Genomic DNA, 14,365 nt, shown 5'->3' on the forward strand with positions numbered 1-14,365 from the left:
ATCACCTGCTGTATGAGTGCTTTCACCAGAGCAATCTATTCATTGATTCACTCAATGAAGTGAATTCAATGATTCACTCACTCAATGTTATTACCTCAACTTTCTTGGTGCCTCTGAGGGCTGGGAGGAGGGGGTGGAGGGGGGATCCAGATTAGATGCATTTGGCATCAGTCCAACAGGAAGGTAAGCCCTCTGTGTCTACTTTAGCACAGACTCCATATGTCTTTTGACTGGTTGGGAACTGGTCCAAGTGTGGCCTTGTCAGTCGTGCCCATTTCCTGACCAACAATGAGGGTCTCCAGCTAAACCCCATGTAATAGCTCCTCTGTGAAATGTTCCAGAATAGCCTGTGTTTATTGGGAACCTATGCCTTGATGGCAGAGGTATGAGCATCCTTCTCAAGTAGGTTGGCTCTAAGGCCCTGTGTCCCTTGGGGTTTTCAGTGCCAAGGTCTCTGGAATTACCTCAGGATGGACACTAGTGAAGTGAAGTCTTTGGGCCTTTCTGTTCAAATGCAGGGAGTAGACCTGCTCAGTGCATCTCACATGTAAACGTATGTCAATAACGGCAGAGAATGCTGGCAATACTCAGCAGGTCAGGGAGCAGCTGCAGACAACATAGAAACATAGAAAACCTACAGCACAATACAGGCCCTTCGGCCCACAAAGTTATGCCGAACATGTCCCTACCTTAGAAATTACTAGGCTTACCCATAGCCCTTTATTTTTCTAAGCTCCAAGTACTTATCCAAAAGTTTCTTAAACGACCCTATCGTATCCGCCTCCACCACCGTTGCCGGCAGCCTGTTCCACGCACTCACCACTCTCTGAGTAAAAAACTTACCCCTGACATTTCTCTGTACCTATTCCCCAGCACCTTAAACCTGTGTCCTCTTGTGGCAACCATTTCAGCCCTGGGAAAAGCCTCTGACTATCCACACGATCAATGCCTCTTATCATCTTATACACCTCTATCAGGTCGCCTCTCATCCTCTGTCGCTCCAAGGAGAAAAGGCCGAGTTCACTCAACCTGTTTTCATAAGGCAAGTGTTTTCATGTTTTCAAGTATTAACGTTCCAGGTTTTATCAATTCTGAAAATTTATTGTCATCCCTTAATTGCCCTTGAGTAGGTGGTGGTGCTTGACATTGAGGGGAATCTGCAGGTGGTGGTGTTCCTATGCACTGGCTGCCTGGTCCTTCCTGGTGGTAGAGGTCATGGGTTTGGAAGATACTGTTGGTAGCCTGGATGAGTAACTACAGTGCAATTTGCAGACACATTCTGCTTGAATGTTGTTGCATGCTGGCATGGGCTGCCTAATTTGTTGAGGAGATATGAGTGGAATTGAAGACTGTGCAATCCGCAGTGACCATCCAAATGTCCGACCTTATGATGGAAGGAGGGTCATTGATGAACTAAAGATGATTGGGCCTGGGGCACTTCCTTGGGGGAGCTCCTGAAGTGATGTCCTAGGGCTGGGATGATTGACCACTGACAATTACAACCAACCAATGGACTGTTTCTCCCTTGATGCACATTCACTTCTGCTTTACCAGGGTTCCTTGTTGCCAGATTCAGGCAAAAGCTGCCTTCGTGTCTCAGCCCAATACGTCATGGGCACATCCCTCCCCACCATCGGTAGTATCTACAGGAGGTGTTGCCTCAAGAAGGCAACATCTGTCATCAAAGATCCCCACCATCCAGGCCATGCCATCTTCTCTCAGCTACCATCGGGCAGGAGGTACAGAAACCTGAAGTCCCACACCACCAGGTTCAGGAACAGTTACTCCCCTTCAACCATTCAGTTCTTGAACCAACCGGCGCAACCCTAATCACTACAGCTTAGCAACACTATGACAACTTTGCACTAAAATGGAATTTGTTTTTTGCTGTTCTAATTGTGTTCTTGTAATTGTGTTCTTTCTTGTAAAAATTGTGTGCAATTTGTTTTTCTTGTGAATGCTGCTTATCTGATGCTCTGTGCCTATGATGCTGCTGTAAATAAGTTTTGCATTGCACCTGTGCACACATGGACTTGTTGTATGACAATAAGCTCAACTTTGACTTTGAGCAGTCACTCTTAACTCAAGTCTGCAACTCAGCTCTTTGGTCCATGCTTGAACCAAGGCTGTGATGAGCTCTGGAGCGGAGTGGTACTGGCTAAACCCAAACTGGGCAGATTATTGGTGAGGAAGTGCCACTTCATGGCACTGTCAATGATACTTCCATCGCATTGCTGATGGTTCAGAGTGGGCTGGTTGTGTGGTAATTAGTCAGATTGGATTTGCCCTGCCTTTTGTGAACAGGAAATTTTGGGGCATTTTTCCACGTGGTCAGGTAGATGCTGGTGCTGTAACTGCACTGGAACAGCTTGGCTGGAGGTGCAACTAGTTCTGGAGCTCAGGTCTTCAGTACTACAGCTGGCACAAAAAAAACAGAACGCTGTTTCACTTCATACTATAGCTGGGATAGTGTCTGGTCCAGTGCTCTCAGCTGTTTCTTCACACAGTGGATCGAATGGGCTAGAGATCGGCTTCTGCGCTAGTGGGGATGTCAGGAGGAAGCCAAGTGTTAGGGATGGACCGTAAAGGTCAGTCTTGCCAGTGAATGAATAAGCAGTACCTTTCTGTCTGCATGCAGTGTCTCTTTCAGCTGTGGGAGTGTGATGGTCTTCCTTTTTCCTTGGCTCCACGTCCCCTTGAAGAAATCTGCCAACACTGTGTGGCGTTTGACTTTTTCGTCTGCTGGGAGGTACATCTCGTGGGCCACCTCTATAAATTGCCTGAAGGAAGGAGAAGTATCATTAGAGAGAGGCAAAGCCATTACACGTTGGAAATCTGAATCAAGAACAGAAAGTGTTGGAAATGCACCGCAGGTCAGGCAGCAGCTGTGGAGGGGGAAGCAGAGTTTCCGGGCAATGACAGAGACAGGAAAGAGATTAGTTACAAACTTAAATTGCAAAGAATAGAGGAGGGAAGGAAAGGAAAGTGCACGATAAGATTCATAGAGTCATACAGCATGGAAACAGGCCCTTCAGCCCAACTGGACCATGCTGACCAAGATTACCATCTAAGCCAGTCCCATTTACCTGTGTTTGACCCTTACCCCTCTAAACCTTTCCTATCCAAAAGCACTAGGTAGGAGAGATTAAATGACATAAAGGAATGATGGTGGAAGGAGGTCACAAGGGACTTGGGAAGAAATAACAGATGCAGGATAAATGGGAGAGGCGGAATCATTTCTGGAATGGTTGAAGTTACAATGGCCAAGAAACTTCCATTTATAGATGAGATACTGTTCCTTAAAATAACGATATGGAAGCATATGCCCATATAGATAGGGTGAGCGATGGTTAAGAACTCTCCCACTAATTTACTGTGCAGCCTGGGGACTGGGCAATGGGACAGAGAGATCAGACTGGGAGTGGGACTGAAAATTGAAGAGTCAGGTGGCCGTAAGCAGTGGATCATGCCCGCTGGTTGAATAGAGGTGTCCTGCAAACAGTCACTCAGGTACCCACATCTACCTAACACCTCCGCGTGCCTACCCCGCCTCCCCTCTTCTGTCCACTTCTCTGCATTTCCCTCCTATATATTGGGCTTCCCCTTTTCCTATCTTCGGTCCTGAGGAAGAGTCCTGACCCAAAACATTGACACGCCTGCTTTTCTCCACGGATGCTGCCCGGCCTGCTGAGTCCCTCCAGCATCATCGTGTTTTCCGTCACTCAGTCCATGCTTGCTCTCCACCGTGTGCAGGAGACCACATTGTCAGCAGTGCAAGTAAACCCCCCGTAAGAGAAACCATTTTGTTTCTTTGCCGGGTTGGTGGCTGATGTGTAACTGCAAATGAGCAACAGGGACAAATTCAGTTTGAAGTGGAGGTCCCAATGTCCCTCCCCTGGGCCCACAGACGACAAGCTGAAACATTCAGCACCTCTGTCACCTTTGGACTTCTTCCAGTCGGTTGCCCTGTGTTGGCCCATCCTTTAGTCCTTTTGCCCAGAAGAGTTATACGGCAGGAAATGGGAGAAATCCCAGCACCCCCGCCCTTGCCATCACCACCCCTTCCAACCACTGCTGGTGGCATGACTTCAGTCGTGAGTCAGGCTGCAGGATTACCATACTGGAGGTTTAATGACCCAGCCAGTCAGGCAGCATCTGTGGAGAGAGAAAAAGAGTTAATGTTTCAGGTCGATGACCTTTCACCAAATGCTACCGGGAATGCTGAGTATGTTCTGTTGTTACCTCGGGCCTGAGTTACTGAGTGAGGAACACAAGGGTCTTGTGTCACCAGTGGGGGTCAATGTCACCCTAGCAACCACAGTGATTTCTGGATGTGAGGAAAGAGGAAGGTTAGTCAAGTACATTAAACTGGGTTCTGCTCTGTTCAACTTTTCAACCAACTGGGTCATGGAACCGCCGTCAAGCAGTTCTCCAGAATGATAAAAGTTGGGCTTGTGAGGAAGTATTCATATTGGTTCCCCCAACAATGACATGGATTCTGAACTGGACCAGTGGGAGGATGATGTGGATCTCTCACCACAGACCTAGAGCTCATTTCGCCCCAGAAACACCACCAACCTGAAATTTTAACTCTCCATTTCTCTCTCCGCTGTATTTTTACAGAGCCTTGTGTTTTTATTTCACATTTCTAGCATCTGCAGTAGTTTATTTCTGTCCAATGCATGCTGTCTTTGCTCACTCATGGCACGGAATGGGTGTGTGCCCGCTGCCTGGCATGTTGCACCCTTTGGTGTAAACTGGGCAAAATTCTAACAAATGTCCTGGCAACCATGTGGCCGTTAAATACAGGAGTCATTAATCTCATGTCAAGGAGGCTTTCTGAAACCTGAGTGTTATCCTCTTAGGCATTTCATGTGGCAGTGTGCAAGTGCTGGTTAAATAACAGAAACAGCCACCTAATTCGTGGTGTAAGGTAGTTAAGGGAATCTGTAGGCAAGATAGAAATTGTTTCCTCTTGTGGGCAAATCAAGAGCAAGGGGGTGTATTCTTATCGCTTATTCAGGAGCAAAACTTCTTCGCACAAAAGGTAGTGGATCTCTGCAACCCTCTTCCCAAAAGCTGGGTATTCAAGGGGTCAACACTAAAGGGGCTAGGTGGTTGTGGTGGGCTTTGTGATGGAGTCTCACTAAGGGGCAGATCAGCCATGCTCTGAATGAATGGCAGAGCATGTAAGAGTGGTTCTTCCTCTTCTGCATTATGGGACTGTGTCACCACTCCTTCCACAAGCATTACTTCCGAGTATTACAGCACTTTAATCCAGCACCCTCAGAGATTGTAGGAAGCCACAAATTCAGAACCAAAATCTGAGGTCAGGTGGGGCTGTTAGTGATTATAAAGTATTGTTGAAGAATCTGCTGCCAGGTTGTTCTTTTGTCACCATCCTGATCCAAGGGCTGGTGTGGTTTAATAGATTCATTTCAAATTGTTGGATGCACAAGATTTACCATTTGACCCTGCATATAAAGTCACGACGTTTACAGAGTTGGCTGCTTAAAGCACTGGAGAGTCTTGGCCAGTGCACCATGTAGTAAATGGATCATAGAATCATAGAACAGTACAGCACAATACAGGCCCTTCAGGCCACAATGTTGTGTCAACCTTTAAACCTCGCCTAAGGCTATCTAACCCCTTCCCCCCCCCCCCCCCCCCCCCCCCCCCATGGCAGTGATGAAGGCTGGGGCCCTGGTACTAAGCCCAGTTCATGTAAGGCAAAGGTTGGCTGGAAAAGCTTCCACTGGTATAATGGAGATTGTCCTGCACAAAAACGCCAGCTCAGTGTGGACAGTGACCCTCTCACACTACTGCAGCTGAGCGAGCAGGTCTCAGCTTTTACGGAGGCTCAGGTGAAAGCCGTCCAAAGTCTCTGTACATCAGCGGGAGCAGGCACTGCTCCTACTGACGCCCTGCCGGAGGCCGGCCAGGTACAGGTGCCGCCAACAAGGGAGTTGCAGGTGGGTGCTGACGTGCTGCTGGAGGCAGTGACAGCAACTGTGCAATCTGGCTCCACCAGCTTGCAAAAGCTCCAGTAAATCTGCACTTTGCGGAACAGCAGCAAGGGTACATCTACGCTCCCACTAACTCCCTGACAACGGCCAAAAGGAGCAGTCCTAATTCTGGCTGTGCATGGCCAAGCTGCTTGTGGTCCACCTTTACTACATCTGCTGTTGCATCCATTGAATGGAAGCAGCCTTGCTGGCTGTAGCCAAGGAGAAGTCCTATGCAGAAGCAGGAAGTCCACTTGGAAAGCAATCACTAAGAGTAAATCAAGGAATGTTGTTAAATTTACAAGCTTCCATTGACTTCAGTTGTTTCACGTTTAATAAATCCATTGTCTTGCACTCGAGGCTATCGCCTGTAAACGAGTGTGCACCATCAGTTCTGAGGATAGCCTCAGAAGAGGGGAAACACCACATGGAGATTTCCTGTGTCACCTTTATCGAATCACGGCATAACAGGGTGGTAGGCTTGCTGGAGTTATGTGTCAATTTGTAACTCTGCAGATCATTCCCCTCCCACACCTGCAAGGTGCTTTGTGCAGGAGAAGATATATCGATCATAATGCAGAAGGCATGCCGGCAGCTGTACTTCGTTAGCAGTTTGAGGAGATTCGGTATGTCACCAAAGGATTACAAATTTCTATAGATGTACAGTGGAGAGCACTCTGACTGGTTGCATCACTGCCTGGTATGGAGGCTCCAATGCACAGGATCACGAGAGGCTGCAGAGGGTTGTAGGCTCAGCCAGCTCCGTCACGGGTATAACCCTCCCCACCATCAAGGACATCTTCAAGAGACGGTGCCTCAAGAAGGCGGCATCCATCACTAAGGACCGTCACCATCCGGGACATGGCCTCTTCTAATTACTACCATTGGGGAGGAGGTACAGGAGCCTGAAGATCCACACTCAACGATTTAGAAACAGCTTCTTCCCCTCTGCCGTCAGATTTCTGTACGGTCCGTGAATCCATGAACACTACCGCATTATTCTTTTTTTGCTCTGTTTATTTATTTTTGCAATTTATAGTAACTTTATGTTTGCACTGTACTTCTGCCACAAACCGACAAATTTCACATCATCTAAATCGGTGATAATAAATTTGATTCTGATCCTAGGTAAAGCACAGGCATGGAGCAAGGAACTCAGTGCATTGTGTCAGCTGTGTAACCGGGAGTGTGTCCTCTGCCTTCTTCTGGAGGAAGCATCAGCTTCTCCCTGGTTTAAAGGTTTTAGCGTTGAATCCTTTATTCCAGAGCTGAGGCACACAACAACGTACAGGAAAAAATATCGTTACTGAAGCCCATGCCATTTTCTGATTACTGAACGCATCGAAAAGTGATACAGTCAACAAAGTGCAGCATCTGAGGGACGGCATAGAGTATCGATCGTGTCCGTGGGTGAAACATAAAAGTTGGGAAGGTTGCTGACTTGATGAGGGTGCGTAGGGTATCATCTTAGGAGAAGCTGACCAGACCCATTGCAGGTCAACGACAGTTCTGAAGATTCCTTCAGTCACATGCTCAGGAGTAATGCGTTCGACTGACTGCAGGCTTGGAGACAACATAACCAAGGAGGCCCAGAGCAGGCCAGGACAAGTAAACGATTTTGCAGAGGGTGGAGTTATTGGAGATTTGAGGGGATCCAAGCTACGGTGTGCTGGAAAATCTAGCAGTGCATAGAACATAGAACAGTACTGCACAGGAACAGGCCCTTTGGCCCATGATATCTGTGCTGAACATGATGCTAAGTTAAACTAATCCTTTCTGCCTACATATAATCCATCTCTCTCCATTCCCTACGTATTCATGTGCATATCTAAATGCCTCATAAACACCAGTATTGTATCTGCTTCCACCATTACCCCTGGCAGCGCGTTCCAGGCACCATTGGCGACCTTATGGAAACTGACCAGTGCCAGGAACAAAAACATGTCTGGAGCCTTGTGCATCCAATACTTTGGATTGAATCTATTAAACCACACCGGCCCTTGGATTGGGATGGCGATAGAATGACAGTGTGGCAGCAGATTCTTCAACACGACTTTATAATTAATAACAGTCCCACCTGACCTTTGATTTTGGTTCTGAACTTGTGTCTTTCTACAATCTCTGAGGGCGCTGGATTAAAGTGATTCTGCAAACTCCCCATATTTCATCGAAGGAAGCATATCTGGTCTTGCCGGACAAGCAGGTGCTCAGCCAGAGTGACAAACGTACCCGACCCTATCTCTAGTAGCAAAGCTGCTTTTGTTTTAAATATGTCTTATAATCAAAGGTAAGATCACACTTACTGTACAGAGCTACAGTTCCTGACATTTTCTTCACCATAATGGTCCTGATTTCCTTTCCTATCTTCAGACAAAAGTAATTTTATGATTTTGTGTCCACCTCACATTGCACCTGATGAATGTCAAGTCAATCTGAACCCAAATCCCTACCACTAGCCCCTGCACTAGGCATCAAAAGAGAAAATCTGGGAAAACTCAGCGGGTCAGGCAGCATCTCTGGGGAGAGAAACTGAGTTAATGTTTCAGGTTGGTGATGCTTTGAATTGAAAAAGAGATAAAACTAGTTAGTTAAATGAGAGAGAAAGTAGGTTACAGGGAAATAAGTGTAGTGGCACGGTAGTGTAGCAGTCAGCGTCATGTTATTACGGTGCCAGAGACCCAGGTTCAATTCTGGCCACTGTCTGTTAGGAGTTTGTACGTTGTCCCCATGTCTGCATGGGTTTCCTCTGGGTGCTCCGGTTTCCTCCCACATTCCAAAGACATATGGGTTAGGAAGTTGTGGGCATGCTGTGTTGGCGCTGGAAGCGTGGCGACACTTGCGGGCTGCCCCCAGAACACTCTACGTAGAAGACGCATTTCACTGCGTGTTTCAATGTACATGTGACTAATAAAGAAATCTTATCTCATCAGATGGGATTGATAGGATTGTGTGGAGAGCTGGCATTAAGTCGAGAGGCCTTTTTTGTCATAAGGAAACATGTGATACGATCCAGGTTCAGTGGGGGCCTCTCTGAATCACACAAGGATTGTGGCCCTCTTATGTCCATTCTTCACGCCAAATGCCTTGTGTACAAGCATATCCCAAGTATGGACACGCTGAATGCATTTTACAGGGTGCACAAGTTGGCAGTTGCACCACTTCTTATGTGACTTATACACGAGCAAACTGAAACATTGCACAACCAAACTAGTTTCTGTACCAGGCACTTCAAAGAAGGGAAGTTTTAAGAGCAGGAGCTGTGAGAAAGAGAGTGAAAGATTTACCGATGGTAAAAGTGAAGGACTGGGAACCCATCAGCTTGTCTCTCCACCAGGTATTCCCCAATATCGTATCTGAGCCGTGTCCACAGTAAGGGAGGGAGGCGGATGATGTCTTTGTTCGGAGGTGACCAATATTGATAGATGTCTCCAAGAACTTCATCGTCCAGTGACAGGATGTCCTTGAGCTCAGCCTCTGAGAGCCCATTCCTGCAAATGTTACCACACTGCACTGTAACACACCTTACTGTCGGGGAACAACACAGCACACCAGAAATAAATTATGCACCAGTGTCATGAATCAATATACTGTATCAGAATGAAAAAAAAGGTCCTACAAAAATGAAACAAGATGTTGTGATGAAACTATGTGCTTTGTTACTTTAATGGATGTGGACATTGTTGGCAAGATTTAGTGGTCATTAGTAACTGCCCTTGAGGAGGTGGTAAGTCACCCTCTCGTGAAGCCCAGCAATCCTTCTGTGAGGGTACCTGCCCCATGCCTCAGTGTTGTTGGATGGGGAGTTCCAGGATTTAGTCCCTACAATGAAACAACAAGTGAAGGAGAGAAACCTGCAGGAGGAAGAGGAAGAGGTCATGGGTTAGGGAGGAGCTTAGGGAAGTAATGCAGTACAACTTGAAGGTGGTACACCCTGAAGTCATTGTGCACCAGTGGTGCAGAGTGTTTAGGGTGGTGAATGGGGCACAAGTCGAGTGGTACAGCTTCAGCCAGGAAAGTGGATGAGATATTTAAGCAACCTCCTGACCTGTGTCATATAGATGGTGTAACGGCTTTGTGAAGAGTGAAAGGGAGAGGGAGGAGAGAGAGAGAGTGAGAGTTGAGATACAATGACAGAGTATACTCTACATTATACACCACAGATTATCTACAGCAAGGCAGATGAGAGATTAGAGTGGCCCAAATATGGATCCGTGGAGGACACCAGTTAGGGTATGGGAAAGGGAGCCAGTGTTGTCATGAACAAACGTAGGAGGATATCAGGTGGTCAGTAGGCATAGGACAGAGGGAAACAGCCAGCAGCATGAAGACAGTGGAGAAAGATGCAGGGGAACCACAGAAGGATGTGGCCGTAATGGGCTGTGGAAACAGAGGGAAATGCAGAGGCAGCAGGGCAGAAACTTTCAACGTTAGTCTCTGATCTCCTTCACTTGTTGTTGGGTCTGAGGTGGAGGAGATAGAATGGGGTTCAAGAAGATAGCTTGCAGAAAAGAAGCTGGAGGCTACTCTAGTACTCCAGGTCGATCCTGGAATGGTGAGCAGTACAAGCGTACTTGGGCTTCAGTGGTCCAGAAATATCTGGTAGTAAAACGTAGCTGTTCCCTGTTGGATCCCTTGAGTTTATGGGAGTGGAGATGGGGGCTTTAGAGGGGACAGGTTATGGTGAGAGACAGTGATGGTCTTCATCTGAATGAGACAATGGTTCATTGAAGGTGGAAAATTAGACAATATATCTTTATTAGTCACATGTACATCGAAACACACACTGAAATGCACCTTTTGCGTAGAATGTTCTGGGGGCAGCCTGCAAGTGTCGTCACGCTTCCAGCGCCAACATAGCATGCCCACAACTTCCTAACCCGTACATCTTTGGAATGTGGGAGGAAACTGGAGCACCCGGAGGAAACCCACGCAGACACGGGGAGAACGTACAAACTCCTTACAGAATGTGGCCGGAATTGAACCTGGGTCGCTGGTGCTGTAATAGCATTACGTTAACCACTACACTACCATGCCTGCCCAAATTATAATGAAATGATATATTAATGAAACCTTCAATGGTGCTGAGGCCAAACACTCTATGGTAGTTAAATCATTATTGTTTTGGAACAATGTAACCAGATTATCCATCTTTAGTGGTGTTGAGATAAATGTTGGGTAGAATACCGGCTGTTCTGATAAGCTTGTGAGGTCTTTCATGTCAGTTTAATGCTCCAGGCCAAAGACAGCAGCTCTGGCAGCACAGCATTGCTTCAGTACCTGTGACAGCTGGGGTTAGGTGCTCAGGTCTCTGGAGTGGAGCTTGAACCCCAACCTTCTGCCTTAGAGGTGACAGCATTACCAGGGGCAGGCCACATGGGGTTCAGAGGACCACTCCGAATCTCCTGTTAGCTATGGTGAGAGAGTGTTGTGGGATTGGCTGACCTTAACCCCCAACTCACAGGAGAGGAAAGCATGAGGAATATCCTACTGGAATTGGGCACCAATGTCAAGGTGAGTCGGTACATTTGCATGAATAAAGCTGTCCCATTCAGTGCACTCATACCGGGTGTAACGTGGTCCACACAGAGGCAAGCTGACCTCTGGAGGAAGAACCCTGGTTTATAGTACCATTGTGATTAGCTGGGAACTTCCTCAGGGATTCTCCACTCCATCATCTATTATCGGAGGCTAAGGGGAGTCGCGATAAACTTGTGAGAGGCACAGATATAGTAGACAGTCACAATCCTTTCCCCAGGGTAAAAATGTCAAGTACAAGAGGACATGCATTTAAGGTGAGAGAGGGAACGTTTAAAGGAGATGTGCGGGGCAAGGTTTTTTTTGCACAGAGGGTGGTGGGTGCCTGGAATGTGCTGCCAGGGGTGGTGGTGGAAGCAGACATGATAGAGGTATTTAAGTGGCTGTTAGACACAATGAATATGCGGGGAATGGAAGGACACAGATCATGTACTGTCCGAAGAGATTTAGTTTAACTCGGTATCGTGTTCGACACAGCCCTGGTGGGCCGAAGGGCCTGTTCCTGTGCGGTACTGTTCTACGTTCTATGGTTGGCAGCTCTCCCATCAGAGTGACTCTAATTACTTCTTAGTGTAAGAGAGCCATAGAGTGGTACAGCACAGAAGCAGGCCCTTCAGCCCACCGTGTCCATGCTGACCTGTTTGCCCATCCACACTAATCCCGTTTGCCCGCAGTAAGTATGTACTGTATGCCTTGAGTATATAAATGCCCCTCAAACACTGTGATTGTATCTAATTCCACCATCTTCTCTGGCAGTGTGTTCCAGATATCAACCTGCAGGCACGATAGTGTAACGGTTAGCATACTGTAGCACTATTACAGCGCCAGAAACCACGGTTCAATTCCTGCTGCTGTCTGTAAGGAGTTTGTACGTTCTCCCTGTGTGTCTGCGTGGGTTTCCTCCGGTTTCCTCTCACATTCCCAAGACGTACGGGTTAGGAAGTTGTGGGCATGTTACATTGGCGCCGGAAGCGTGGCAACACTTGCGGGCTGCCCCCAGAACACTCTACGCAAAAGATGCATCTCACTGTGTGTTTTGATGTACATGTGACTAATAAAGAGATCTTATCTTATCTAAAAGACATACTCCTCAGGTCCTCTTTAAAACCCCTTCCTTTCATCTTAAACCCATGCCCTCTTGTCGTTGATACCCCAATCATGGGGAAGAAAGATTCTGATGATCTACCCTATCTATGCCTCCTATATTCTTATGTACCTCTGTCAGTGGCCCTTGTCCCGAAAAGGAGTGAAGTCAGACCAACCTGGAGCAGGCGATGTATCCCAGAGCGTGTGACACAAAAGTCCGGCCGTGTTTCTTCTCTAGCCGCACGTACAGGAAACGTACGGCTTCCCGGGTGCCTTTAGCCACGTACAGCTCAGAGTCCCGTACGTACGAGCTCCATCGCTTGGCCTCGTCAAAGCACAGCTTGAGCATGAGGGGCTGCCCGCAATGCTTGAAGCTGTCGAGAATCAGCTCTTGCTGCTGTTTGGTGAGCTTCCTCCTCACCGTTGCCATCAGCATGGCAATCACCTGCTGTCCGTGCTCGCAGGAGAGGGCTTCTACCTGAAAGTAGCACTCCGGGCTTGGTATGGCTCCTTGCAGAATGTTTAAGATGTTGCATTCCTCGGGTAAGGTTGAGACGACAAGGTGGACCTTTACCGGGCATTCCTTAGGCAGCCAGTGCAGCCTGTGCGCTCCGTCAGTAGAGGATAACTGGTCCAGAGAATCGAAGATAAGGACCAAGGGTTCCTTGTTCTTCTTGGACACGGCACTCAGAAGTCGGTGGAAGAACTGGACCAGCTCACTGTACGAGTTAACAACGTGCATCAAAGGAGGTTTCAGCCTGAAGGCAAGGCACACTTGGAAACAGACACTTTTCAGCACAGTGTGAATCTCAGAGCTCAGTGGTGATGTGCCCAGCAACCTGGTAACTACCACCGTCCCATCACCGAGATGTTTCCTGACCTCCTCGGCAAGTTTTGACATGACGGCTGTCTTCCCGGTCCCTGAAGGGCCATAGACGACCAGGGGCCTGTGAGTGCCTTTGTTCTTCAGTTCCATACTTCGGCAAATGTTGGTGAGGAGCTGGGCGCGGCCGCAGAAGATGCTGCGTTTCTTTTGGCAGAGCGCCGCGTGGTGAGACAACTCCTCAAACAGCCAACCCATCTCGTCTTGGGCTTCGTGCCGATCGGCGACCCGCCTGACGATCTGCTGCTTCATGTCCCGGACAAAGGTCTGGCACAGGTCCTGGAGGTAGTTGTCATGGGCTTCGCTCCGGGTGTCCAGCACCCCGCTCGGCCACCTCACCTGGTGCACACGGAGAGTCTTCGAGCACTTGCCAACAATCTCGGCCTTCAGGCCGGTGAGAAGTTCCTGAGCCTCTCTGTCGATGCTCCCGTCACTGGTGACATCGATGAATCTGTGCAACTGCTGCCCGTCGCATTGATCCTGGATGTTGGGGATGTCTCGGATGAAGACAGAGCAGTGCACATCTCCTTGCCTTGTTTCCCGGAGGCCGTAATCAATCTCCCATTCAGTGACTGCAACAGAGAGGACAACGTGACCGTTACAAGGACAGTGGCTTATTGAGGGTCCAGCAGAAGTCACTCAGATCGGGATCATCTGGCACGGGACAAGTGTAGCCACAGTTTGATTCAGTTAACCCAGGGCATGGTGCACAGTTAAAACACCCGCCAAGGGACTTGTGTCACACTCCCAACACTCTACCACTGGATGCCCATTTGCATTGGCTAATAAACATGGTTAAAGGGTTGTCCATACCAGGGAGGCAGGGGTGACATTGGATGCTAGAGAAAAAAGGACT

At 48.1% G+C, this 14,365-nt stretch overlaps 1 protein-coding gene across 1 annotated transcript in view; it reads right to left on the minus strand.

The window, feature by feature from the left end:
* Positions 1-14,365, minus strand: part of nwd1 (NACHT and WD repeat domain containing 1) — a 57,169-nt gene that overhangs the window by 33,652 nt on the left and 9,152 nt on the right. Inside the window, exons 5-7 of the mRNA XM_052030667.1 lie at positions 12,803-14,081; positions 9,290-9,493; positions 2,621-2,780 (exon numbers count right to left, since the gene is read on the minus strand). Of these exons, the coding sequence (XP_051886627.1) occupies positions 2,621-2,780; positions 9,290-9,493; positions 12,803-14,081 (1,643 nt within the window). The remainder of the gene's footprint in view (positions 1-2,620; positions 2,781-9,289; positions 9,494-12,802; positions 14,082-14,365) is intronic.

The sequence above is a fragment of the Pristis pectinata genome, chromosome 15 (genome assembly GCF_009764475.1).
Source record: "Pristis pectinata isolate sPriPec2 chromosome 15, sPriPec2.1.pri, whole genome shotgun sequence".
Taxonomy (NCBI): Eukaryota; Metazoa; Chordata; class Chondrichthyes; order Rhinopristiformes; family Pristidae; genus Pristis; species Pristis pectinata.